The sequence below is a fragment of the Mesitornis unicolor genome, unplaced genomic scaffold, assembly GCF_000695765.1.
Source record: "Mesitornis unicolor isolate BGI_N332 unplaced genomic scaffold, ASM69576v1 scaffold10880, whole genome shotgun sequence".
Lineage (NCBI taxonomy): Eukaryota > Metazoa > Chordata > Aves > Mesitornithiformes > Mesitornithidae > Mesitornis > Mesitornis unicolor.
Window position 1 is genome coordinate 40,217 of NW_010157588.1, and position 12,814 is coordinate 53,030.

Consider the following 12,814-nt stretch of genomic DNA (forward strand, 5'->3'; position numbering starts at 1 on the left):
CGCCAGATGAAGTTTTAAGACTTTTCACTTCTTGAATAAGCTGCACATTTATTTTCCATGTGTCCTAATAATTCTACAGTGTGTACGTACACATCCAAAAAAATACTCAACAAGGAAAATATGCTCCAAATTTACTTCAACAGAAATATAAACCATTGCCCAAAAAGCAGCAGAACTGGTGTAAGGTCCAACTTCCAATATCACAGTGGTGATGCAATACACGTAAAACTAAGAAGGAGTTAAATTTAACTACTAATACTCAGACATGGGAAAGAAACGTGTCTTGATGCTGATAGTTTTGCTCTAAGCATCTGAGATTTGTTTTTTTAAGAACTTGCTACTTTGTCTAAATACTGCAAAACTGTTTTGGGAGATGCAGCATATTTTTAGAAGCTGAGATAATAAAATACGATATCTAAACACAAACATTTATAAAAAGAGGGGTTTCTTTTGTTTTAAAGTCAAGATTGAGTAAACGAAGAAAATCTCAACATGTTATTTGTGCAAGATCACGACTCATGCAGTTAAAAATTAAATCAACCAAAGCCTACAAATAATTAGAGCTAAAAAAATAATCATACAAATTTAGATTTTCCAAAGGTTAACCAAGTTACCATAAACCCATTTAGCCATCGTGTTTGACCTTATAAGTCTACTGGTTTTGCAGCTGGTAGCAGTCTCACTTTAGATATTGGATTCTTTGGAGAGCCTCTATAACGAATTCTCTCTTTTCCTGAAGCACTTCTTGCGACTGTAAATTTTTCTGGGGCATCACCTGGAACATTTACATTTGCACACACCTTTGAACTGGATTTCACCATTTCGTGATTGGTCAGATCTTCTAGAACAGACTTTGATGGATGAACAGTCGCTTTCTGTTGGTGGATTCCGGCAGTTCTGACAGAAACATCAGGCTTGTCTGACGGATTCAAGCGCCTGCAGCAGGATCCGGATGTTAAGTCTAGCTGCTTAAGAGATACAGAAGCTTGGTCATCTGTACTCTCACTCCTGAGCAGCAAAGCCATGGAATTCTGTGAGGGGTTTTCTGTGCAGGAGAATAGTGCAGAATCACAGCTCAAAGACTTAACAAGTGGTGAACCAATATCACTTGCTTTGAGCAGCTGAGAGCTTACAGATCGTCTGTTAGCCTCCAACAAGGAATTAATCCTTCTTACAGACTGTCTAACAGGAGTACGCTGGAACTTAAGAGGTGGTTTAGTTTTGCCTGTAGAACCTGGATCATTTAATGAAAGCTTGTTGAACCATTGTATGTGGTCAGAAACCTTTCCATGGTCAGAAACAGCTGATGTTTTAGTTTTATCAGAGTTTTCAACTTGCAATTGTTGGTTGACTACTTCATTTTGTGATGTAGGCAACTGCGAAGTAGGAAGCTGTCCTGCCACAGGAACTTCAGCAGTATCTTCTTCCAATTTACAACATTTCACCGTACGGTTTTCAGTTGTTTGTGAGTGTGATAACTCTATTGCCTTTTTTCTTTGAAGGGAATCTAATTTGCTTAAGTAATCTTCTGATGAACTGTTCCGAACAGTCAACTTGTCTTCCCTGGCCAGCACTCGAGGCACCGGAAGTTCTGTTACATTTTTGACATCTGGTTTCGGGACCTGAAGTTCAATCTCAATAGAAGTTTTGAAGTTTCTTTTCCCCAAAACTTTCATTTCATCTTTTTTTGATTGCTGTTTATCAGTATAATAAGATGGATTAAATTGGTGCAACAGCTCTCTGGATTTTGTGTTTGCTAGATTTTCAGAAGCTTCTTCAGCTAACAATTCTTTCTCTGGACTGAGCCCTGGGAGACACCAAGTTTCATTTGACGTTTCACCTGCTACATCTGCGAAGGAAGATTTTGTATCACCTATGAAATTGGGAGGATTAGTCCCGGATGCAGAAAAGGCTTGCTTAACTTTCAGTAATGTTTCTGCAGTTGAATTACTTTCCTCTTCAAAAATAAAAAGTTCTAAGCTGTTGTCTTGTTTGCTTACTGTTGTGGATTTGAATTCATCTGGAATAACTGGTGGCTTTCCAAATACCAAAATAGGTTCTGAAGAACCGATACCCATTTCAGGGTGTCCTGGCAGAATTCCCTCATTCCTGCCAATCGCCTGAGAATCTGTAACAGCAAGACTATTCCATGACATTCGGTGATCTACTTTATCGTGGCATTTTGGAGTCAGCAAGTTTTCTTCTGACTTGCTCACATTCTTCGAACCTTAAAATAAATACCAGTGTTTAAGAACAACATCTAGCAGTTTTAATGATCAACATTATTGCTAAAACCCCCACTAATTACCAAAGCAGCACTGAATTTAAAGATACCATTACTCTCTTAAGTTTCAGAGATGTGAAAAAAAAAACCTTATAAAGAACTGAAATCATGTCTCTCGTCTTGCTTAACTAACAAAAAAGAACTACTAAAATACACTAAAAACACATCAAGCTTGTCCTAAACCAATTCTTTTTCCCCAGGAGCCACTTTACAAAAGCCATTTTTTGCCCTCCATCTAATATATTCCGTTAGATACTCACCTTTTTTAGGTAATTTCTCACTGACACATGGGCTGAAGAGTACATCTCTCTTTGCATGTTCAGTTCTGCTTTCCAAGCCTTGTTGACTTGCAAGACGCCTTCCAATATTTTCAAATCTATGACCAGCCGCACATCCTGACACAATATTCTTGAACAAACAAAAGGTGTTAATTACTTTTATATAAACCTGTAATTTAGAATCTCTTTTACAGAAGAGCCTCCAGGAAGAGGCTATGCAAATCAGCCACAGCAGCCTTTTCTTGGCCATACTTCATCTTTCCTCACTTCACTGCAGACCTAGGTAGGTAACAACCCACCTGCAGTAAGGTCAGGTAGGCTTAGCCACACTCTGAGCATAATGATTCTGTGCACAGGCTCTGTAATGTCAGGATTTCAGGAACTGTGAGACCTACTGATCTCGAGTGTGGTAGGTTGACCTCAACTGGCAGGCAAGCTCCCATCCAGCTGCTTGCTCACTCCCCCCACTCCCCAGCAGGATGAGGGAGAGAACTGGAAAGGCAAAAGGAAGGGGACAAGGGGGGAACAAAAAAATCCACAACAAAACAACAGCAACCACCCCCCAAAAAAACCCCAAAACCAAAAAACCCAACCAATCCCACAAGTGATGCAAAAACAATCACTCACAAGTAGACCAGTGTCCTGCCAGTCCCCGAGCAGTGGCTACTTTGAAAAAACTGCCCCCATCGCAGTTTTATTGGTGAGCATGACATTATAGGGCTGGGATAGTTCCCTGGGCAATTCAGGTGAGCTGCCCCAGCTGTCCCTTCCCTAAAGCCTCTTGCCCCATCCCAGCCAAACACAGTACAAGCTGATCAGTTACTGCTAGGAAACTGTATTTAAGGATGTATTTAAAGAGCGGGTAGATGAGGTACTTAAGGATATGGTTTAGTGGGTAGACAGGAACAGTTGGACATGATGATCTCAGAGGTCTTTTCCAACCGAGCGATTCTGTGATTCTGATTCTGTGAAAGTAAATCTAGGGCTTCTTGTACTTGATAGCAGGTCCAGTTATGATGCGTTCCCTCTATTATCAAGTAATTACTTCCTGCTACTGAAAAGCAGCACCCAAAACTTTAATTCTAAGTTTGCACTGTAAGAAGAAGACTGGGTTAGAAGTAGAATACTTACCAGTTCTCTGTTGCTTTTCCCCAAACCAAACTTCAAGCGCAACGACCTACGAACCATTTCTTTTCGGCTAATCTTTGGAGAAAAACAACCTGTCTTTCCTGATTCAGCCCTGAGGGGACAGAAGGAAAAACAGCCACACAAAAAATTCTTTAGGAGAGCAATGAAAACATCCTGGCAATTATTTATTGTTATTTCCTCTAGTTTTACTTATTCTATTACCTTCCTGAGAAGCTTTTTTAACAGACACAGGTGGCTATTACACCAGATCTTATTTTGTTTTGAGCTCCATTTTGCTACATTGGAAGATCTGGTGATTTATGATTACTATAAAAATTCGGTATGTTTTGAACACCAAAAAAGGTAGTTTTAAAGACAGACTGAGATTTCACACATCATCAGATCTAAGTTTCTGATTTTTCTTTTGGTTTTGAGAGTTAAGGCAAATTACCTGTATAATTTTTTGCTTGCATGTCTTTTACTTCTTCTGTTCCCTGTACTAGACAGATAATTTTCACCACCAGTTGAAGGAGACAGTGAGGTTTGTGATGACTCAAGAGACACACAAGGGCTTGCTTCAAACTGAACTACAGAAACAAAATCACATTTACACAATCTTAAAATAGGCACTTTTTCAAAGAAAGACGTAACAGTTAATACAATAAAGAACTGGTTTTTGAACAGCACAGATTTTTTTTGCTTACTTTGTGGAGTGCCATCTTGAAATTACTTTGACTTCCATTTTTATTTAATATTAAATGAAGCTGTTGCTGGTAGCATCCATAGAAGCAGCTGGATTGCAATTAACTGCATGCTATTGATATCACTACAAGAAGTTTCCACACTACTATCATCAGATCAGTTCCTCAAATTTAAGAGCTTAATAAGAATTAGATTCAAACTTAATTATTTGCAATGTCTTTTTTTACATTCGCAGCCAGAACAGTTAAGGCAACAATAGATGAAATAGTTGCTACTCTGCTACTTCACTTTTTAATGAAGCAGATGCATTACTACTGTCTTTAGAGAATGGCATTGCTTTGGTTTGCTTATCCATACATTGAAACAACAATTTCATGGTGAGTATGAAAAGATTTAATAATAATAATAATAATAATAATAATAATAATAATAATAATAATAATAATAATAAAGATTTAATTTAAAGCAAGAAGTTCTATACCACACAACTGAGAAAAAAAAATATTTTCAGGCAAAACAAACATAGCCAATGTAGAAATTTATTTTTAATCTAAGTTCAGTTGGCAGCACATTAAGGAACCAAACAACAAAAACCCAACACGATTTGCAGAAGAGCCTCACAGTTGGAAACACTTCAGTAGAATGAAGTGGTATTAAAGCATTGACAAACAAGTAAAACTTTTTCTATAGAATTTTGAGATTATTTAGCTTCTAGAGAAAAGAAGAGGTGATTGGATGCAAGAAAGAACCTTTGTATTAGCAACAATTACATTTCACATAAAGCTAAGACCAGCTATTTAAGTATTTAGGGGACAGAACACGGCTACAACTTTCAAAAGGTTGGATGCAGTCAAATGTGAGTATAAGCTAGGTGATACAGAGGGACTGGAAGAGATACGAGGACACCAGAATTGTAGATCTGAAGTTAATATAACAGAAAACAAACAGAATTTTGCTTTTGCTCAATCCATTTAACACAACAGTCACTAATGAACATAGACTAAGATGGGAAACTAGTGCAAAGAACACTGCTAGCTAAAGATTATCAATGACTGCCTAACTAAACCAAAACACTGTATGTTTAAATCAAAAGCCATAAACAACCACTTCAAGGAGCAAGGTAAAAATGAAGGTACTGTACCTGATGCTGGTGTTGAGTTGATGTTAAAGATGCTACTTGGTAACAACTCAAAAGCAAAACTATGCTTAAAAGATCGTCTCTTCTTGCTGGACAAGCCCTGAGAGCAATCAGTTGAAAGTTTACGCTTGGTACTTGGAGTAAGAACCACTGGAGTCATCGACGAAAGGACTGAAATGAAGAAAACCAAGTTTGCAATAACAGAGGTTGAAAGTTTAAAAAAATTGTTTATATTTTAGTATTTTTTTTTTAAACTCTGAAATAAAATTGTTATAAAAGCTTAGCCAAAGTGCATGCATTTTGAACATGCAAAGCAACCAGTACAGCTTAGGGTTTGGTTTTTATTTTGCTGGTTTTTTTGCAAGTCAGAGTACCAGAAAGGAAAATTCAAAACCCTGCATTAATAAAATATAAATATTGGGAGGGGAGCGGGAGTGAAGTATAGTCATCTACTGTAAGCTTAAGACACAGAGTAAGAGTGAAGAATTTCAGCCCTGGCAAATTAATTCCCAAGATGATAAAACGCAGCAGTACTGCACTGAAGCCTTAGCAGGCATTAGATAAAAAGCTCAAGTTCAGCTGTGTAATCCTTGAACCGCAAAGCCCACTGCTGCAGAGATTGTAGCTGCTTCAGGAACTACAGTAAATGCAGTATCCTCAATAAATAAGTATCTATATTCGAAGTTCTGAACAATTTAAACGTAATCACTTATCTTCAACCAAGCTCTAGTTCTTCGGTTAAAAAAATTGTGGAATACAGTTGACAAATCCAGAAGATACTGCATGGGCTTCATTTAGTACAAATACACCAATACCTACCGCTTCTGTCTTGCTGAGGTGTAGTGGAGGGTGTTCTGTTAGATTTAAATTTATTCAATGCTCCACTAACAATATCTGAAATGCAAGACACACCGAGCAATCAAATTTAAATATCAAGTTTGTCTTGCTTTATTTTCAACTCAAGTTTAACTCGTGTTCTTTCAAACAGAAATAAAGCAAATCAGTTCAAAATAGTTGTTATATGTAAATAAAACTATAACCCAGATCTTTTCACCAATGCAGTTTTTGTTGCTTTCACAATAGCTTGAAAAAAAATTAAGTCTGTTTTCCTTTAAAAACAAAAATTATGCACAGACAACAGAAGTTCCTTGTAGAACATTCTCCAAGTCATTATAAAATTATATGCCCTCTGATTTCTTGTAGGTAAGCCAAGGCGTCCGTTGAAGACTCTCATAGAAAGTCTCAGGCTTTCTCACTTTACTGAGTTGTCTTGAAGCTGAAAAGCTCTTACAGCTTTGAAATTAAGCCAAAACAGAAGTATGAAATTTTGATTTTGCAAAAGAAATAATGCACAAATTCTCTGTGAACTATGTTGTTTTGTTTTGGGGTGTTCTGTTGTTTTGTTGTTGTTTTTTTTATTAATGGCAAAATTAAACCCAGCAGAATACATGCATAAAGTTTTACAGTTTTTTTTCCTGCTTTTAGAAGTGTAAAATGGAAGAGTTTTTATTAAGTGCTATTACAACCTACAATTGTACTTTCATGTGTTCATAGCAAAGCTTTGCAAACTACAAGCCTGTGGTACTTCTTTTATGATGTCTGGTAGTTTTTAATAACATCTTTGAAAACAAAAAGCGTATAACACTATGTTTTACTACATCTGGAGAAATTAGAAGCTGCCTGCTAACAGAACCTATTCAACAAATGAACAAATTCTAACTGCTTCTCTTCAAAGTTTTAACATTCACAAACATTTATCACTTTGCAACTCCAGGATGATCTCTCTTCCTCAGAGTGAAAAGGTATATTACACAAAAAAACCCCCAAACAACCCTATGCCTTGGCTAAATATAAATAATAATAAACCCTTTAAGTTCAGTTGTTGTCAGATTTAATATTCCAGGTACATGAGCTAAATGTACCTGGCTAGCTAATGTAAATATAACTCATATGTTTATAGCAATGCATTAAAAAAAAAAAAAATCAGTGTTATGATGGATATGAGCCAAGTCAAGCACACATGTTCCAGGGTATTTCCTCAAAGAGGATGCAGAACGGAGAATATACCACTTGACTGTCCATATTTGGCAAAAAAACCCCCAACTCTACCCTTACTGAATAGCTAAAGTGCAAAAAAACCCAAAACAGATCCATGATATCAGAGCAGAGTATCCAGTAATACACAATCCAGAGTTATACTTCAAAACACAAAAGTTACTCTAGTTAAAAACATACATGCTATTATGTCCTTCCCTTCTCAAGGCCTGACTTAAGGCATGCAATATCTTCAAGTGTCCAAGTATTATTTCAAAACTAGCAAAAAAAAAGAAGGAAAAAGCCCACCACATGCTCTATCAGTGTTCTGCAACAGGATCTGAAGTTGACTCAACAAAAAGCTGAAGACATAAACCTGGCTTCACAAATCTGAACACAAGTGAAATAGCCACACACTAGAATAGCCACTCAGAGTGGTATGATTACTGAAGTCTTACATAGGTTTCACAAATCAAGCCCAACAAATTTCACAGGCACCTATTCTGCTTGTGGAAGCAGCAAGTGTTTGGGATCAGCATAACTGAAGTCTCAAAAGAGAATTATTTTGGTTGCTAAAACTTTCACACAACATACCTACCCCCAACACTTCGGTGCCTCCTCTTCTTACTTTCAGTGGGCGATTCGTTTTCACTGTCTTCATGGCCCCACAGTGAGGGAGTAGATTGAAAGGTATCAACACCTAACATTGCAGGAATCTTTTCCAAGATAAATCCTGGCACTTGTCCTGAATTAGTTGAAAAACATTTTTTAAAATATTATTTTTAAAGTTGAAAAACTGTATACAAGTAAGCGCAACAAGACATTTTGATAAACATTTATCACCTTACCGATTTCTGCTGCATGGTCGATAAGGGTTTGCACAACAGCAGCTTGCAATCGAATCTTTTTTTCTGTAGTGGCTGACATCTTGTCATTTTCGTTTGAGTGCAAGAGGTTGGGAGCAAAGATCACTGCCAGATTACTGCTATCCATTCTGTTTTCACTGGATCTTAACAAGAAAAGAAGGGCTTTGGTGGTGGTTTTTTGTTTGGTTTTGTTTGTTTGGTTTTGTTTTGTTGTTTGTTTTTTTTAAACACAAATTATCAGGACACAAGCAGTGGAGAGAAAAAAGATCAAATAAGACAAATGCAGTTACAAAAAAAATGTAGTCATTAACTTCAGTGCTCACATACTGAGATTAACGTGTAGACTTAAGCACCTTAGGGTACATAACTGCATGACTGTTATTGAAATCAGATACTATAGACCTTGATCAGTTTTGGGGAATTCAAAGTATCAGTTAGATTATGTTTAGTTTGTCAGTCACTTCTTGCACTTTCCAGAGAAGAATGAGAAATACAGCTAGGAAAGAATGGAACAAAGCCACCTCTTCAGCAAAATAAGGTTTCACAAAGAAAACACTTTGGATTTATGAAAGAAAAGATCATGACTGTATTCAAGTGAATGACTGCAGATAAACTACTCACAGAAAGTTACAGCAGCTGCCTGGAAAGAGAAGTTATTAAAGGAACTGGGAGCTGTTTGCAAGCACCTTCTTTGCACTGACCTTAGGGACACAGTTCTCAGAAAGTTGAAAAAGTATCTCAAAGCTTCAATTGTTCTGTCGGCCATCAAACACGACAGCAACACAGTTGCAGTTTTCTTCTCATTTCCTAGCTGCTGAGCTTTGAGAAGGCCTTCCTGCAGGTGAGGTGGGAGGATGGGTTCTGGCAGCTCTCTAAAGAACTGTTTAAGAAGCCCTGCAACATCACATGGCAGAGCAGCCGAGAGGCAGTTTTCACCTTGATCCAGTTTACTCTGAAATTGTCCATAAGAAACATGAAGTTTTCAACATACCATCAGGTTCCCATTTTAGACATTAATCCTGTAACTTGTATCAGAAAAGAGTCACATTTTCCATATTTTGTTTCAGCCTTGTCATGTTTAACCTAACTACAGAGAGGCACACATGATGGGCTGGATGACAGACTCCCTTACGATGACAGACAGAGAGTTGGAGAAGGCTCCGAGGAGACCTTATTGCGGCCTTCCAGTTTCTGAAGGGGTTCTACAGGAAAGCTGAGGAAGGACTTTTTACAAGCACAGGAAGCTATGGACCTGAATTGCCCAAGGACAAGGGGAAATGGTTTTAAACTGGAAGAGGGTAGATTTAGACTGGATATTAGGAAGAAATTCTTCACTGTGAGGGTGGTGAGACACTGGCACAGGTTGCCCAGGGACACTGTGGATGCCCTGTTAAGTGTTCAAGGCCAGGTTGGATGGGACTTTGAGCAACCTGGTCTGGTGGGAGGTGTCCCTGCCCATGGCAGGGGTTGGACTGGATGAGCTTTAAGGTCCCTTCCAACCCAAACCATTCTGTGATTCTCTGATGCCGTCAGACCATGCGTGTTAATTTACAGTTTTCCCATGTTCTTCTGGGAGAACATTGCTAAACAAATGTCCTCACAGTATCCAGCATGCATAACTGCTAAGTTTGTTCAGTCACAAGCGTATACTCATCATCCGGAAAGCTGAAAAAATTCCAAGGGGCGGGATGGGAGGCCGGGGGGGAGGGAGAGGAAGTGAAGTTCACCAGTTTCTGGACTAGATATCCTCTCATTTTTAAAGCAGGTAATGTCACCAGTCTACTTCCAATATTAAAACTCGAATATGATGTAAAAGAGTCCAAAATCTACACACACATGATCAAATGTTATGCGGCTTATTAAAAAAACATACAAAGAAGGAGAGGCTTTTAAAAATACCTTTAAAGCTTTTAAACGAACAAGAGATCCAGACTTTCTGAAAAGCCCCTCAGTATGAGCATGTTCTTCCAAATATTCACAAGTATCAACAAGAAAGCTGAGGAAAAAACAGTAACATACTTATGGTGCTCAGAATAAAGCTTGTTTTTTCCAGAAAAACTATTTCATGATAAATAGATAAAACTTTGTCTATAGCAGAGTTTTCCCCAATGACAAAAAATACAAGGAAATACAACTGAAGTATAGTTATGGCTCTGAATTCTCCTTTTAACTTCTGCATCCCTCCTTTCCCAACTAAAACTATTATATCCTCCATAAGCTTTAACGACTCCGTAATAAATATTATGTTCCCTCTTCTGACAAGAGTTCAATACTATAAAAAGAGCAAGGCATGCATAAATCTAAATATATGGTATGAATTTACCTGGGAACATAACCATATTCTGGCACGAGTGATTGTGGCAACGCATGAAAAGATATTCCAAAGATTTTACCCTAAAATACAAAATTCAATTAATGTTATTCAGAAGTTGATAGGATTACCAACTACATATTCCAGAAAAGCACATCTTCAACAAAGTACAAACAGAAGGGTACTAAAAACAAAAACCCCAAAATCTTCCCGATAAGACAGATAAGAGGTATTGTCAGGAAAAGCACCGTCATCTCTAGGTATCTGAGCCTGTGCTGATTCTAGTTACAGGTAACACCCTGGATTACTGTGAAAGAACAGAAAGGTTCACTGCAGTAAATTTTGCACTTTTTATTTTATAAGGAGTCAGTTTTCCTATAAGGCCCCCAAATCAGCAAGGATATTAAACAGACTGCTCTGGAATCTCACCTTACCTTTTCAAGTTGACTAAATCCCGTTTCTCTGAAAAATCGATTCAACACATTTGAAATAACTTCTTTTTAAAATAAGTTTTTTCTTCATCTGAGGCACTTGAGATTGCTGTTTCACGGAGGATTAAACTCAACAGAGCAGTCCAGAAAACTGTTCTGAACGTTCATATTTAACATTCATATTTAAGAAACTGTTATAACTCTATTGCCTTATAGCAACACATCAGAGTAACTCTCATATATAGAAAACAAGCAATTTCTCCAGTCATTACTATTGATGCTCACATACGACGACTTTTTTAATGCTTATCAGAGGTTACTGCACAGTTGTTTCAGCTATAAAAATCCACATTTCAGTGTAACAACTTGTAGTTTTATTTCTTTGCCCCACCTCTTTTCTAGTTATGTTTACAGAACATGCAAGCCAGCCCCTCCTTCAACCAGAGGAGGGTTGTGATCATGCCCAACTTGTTATCAGAGATGAATGCAAATTCTTAAGTCATCGATGTCTGAAACTCAAAGTGCTGACCATGTTGGGAAAATAGTTAATCAGTAACTAACCCACTGGGCCACCTTGGGCCTATCTGTCCTACAGAAATCAAGCTGAACACTAAGGAAGAAGCAACACGTTTGCCATTGTATTCCAGGTTGCTACTGAAAGTACAAAAAGAAAATTCACTCCAAGATACAACCTGTTTCTGTATTCACAAAATTATGCAATAGCAAATTCCAGCTGCTTGTATTTCAACATTTACAATTCATAACTAACATCCTTAATTTACTAGGTTTTGTTTGTAATACCAGAAGTTATGATTTAAGTTCTTAAAATAAAGTTATGTCTGTTCCCTTATAATAGAAACAGAATGCCTCCTGGCAAAACAAATGTTACACTATACCTTTTCCTACTTTGCTCAGCTCATTTAAATATATATTTTCTTCCTTGTATAAAATTTAAGCTCTACAGATAGCTATGTAGACACCATTTATTATGACATATGTATATTATTCACAGTTCATACTGCCTTCCCTCCAAAAGGAAAAGGGAAGTCTAGAACTATATGCTTGACATCAACAAAGGGGGAAGAAACAAATTCTAATTCCTTATCAGCTACGCAGGGATCTTGTTTAGGACTTGATAGTGGCCATGCTTTATAAGTTAGTTTACCAGATCAGTGTTCTGAAATGGGCATCAATGCTGTATGAAGTGGTATCCGTTATGATACTTTAGTTTTTAAATAATCTAGTTTAGTATTAAATAAGAGTTTCTGGGACAGAAAATACACTTATTTTCAACAAATTCAAACTAGGAATTTAAGATGGCACAGATTTAATTCCTCAGAGCACGGGCAAACCAAGGCCAGATCTGTCTGTGCCACAATACCCATAGCCATGTCTTATGCTAAGAAAGCCCTTTAAACAAAAAATTGCAAGAAATCAAGTAATATAAAAGACAAAAAAGTTTTTTTGAAATTGCACAGTACTCCAAGTATTGGAGTATTCCAAGAAAAAATGCAGAGGCTGGCAGGGGCACGAGCACCAGCGACACGGTAACGTCCCTGATACCAGAACCGGGGACAGAGGAGCAGCTCCCGGATCTATGTGCGAGCTTCGCCCCCACAGCAGCAACCGCCGTGCTCCCCCC

The 12,814-nt window shown here is 37.6% G+C and overlaps 1 protein-coding gene across 1 annotated transcript; it reads right to left on the minus strand.

The window, feature by feature from the left end:
- Positions 1-644: 644 nt before the first annotated feature.
- On the minus strand, positions 645-10,818 carry ARHGAP11A (Rho GTPase activating protein 11A). The gene is made up of 11 exons (XM_010180592.1): positions 10,754-10,818; positions 10,330-10,426; positions 9,132-9,382; positions 8,413-8,573; positions 8,163-8,309; positions 6,350-6,424; positions 5,534-5,701; positions 4,142-4,277; positions 3,694-3,802; positions 2,545-2,692; positions 645-2,227 (listed from the first exon to the last, which is right to left on the minus strand). Exons 3-11 carry the CDS (start codon positions 9,194-9,196, stop codon positions 645-647), a joined length of 2,592 nt encoding a protein of 863 aa, XP_010178894.1. The 5' UTR covers positions 9,197-9,382; positions 10,330-10,426; positions 10,754-10,818.
- Positions 10,819-12,814: the final 1,996 nt, after the last annotated feature.

Excerpts from the sequence above, each read along its gene's own strand:
- ARHGAP11A (XM_010180592.1), bottom strand. The coding sequence starts at position 9,196 with ATGGCCGACAGAACAATTGAAGCTTTGAGATACTTTTTCAACTTTCTG. Across the intron at positions 4,278-5,533 it reads CAACTCAACACCAGCATCAG|TTCAGTTTGAAGCAAGCCCT; the intron begins GTACAGTACCTT and ends TTGTTTCTGTAG. Across the intron at positions 3,803-4,141 it reads GCAAGCAAAAAATTATACAG|GGCTGAATCAGGAAAGACAG; the intron begins GTAATTTGCCTT and ends CTGTCCCCTCAG.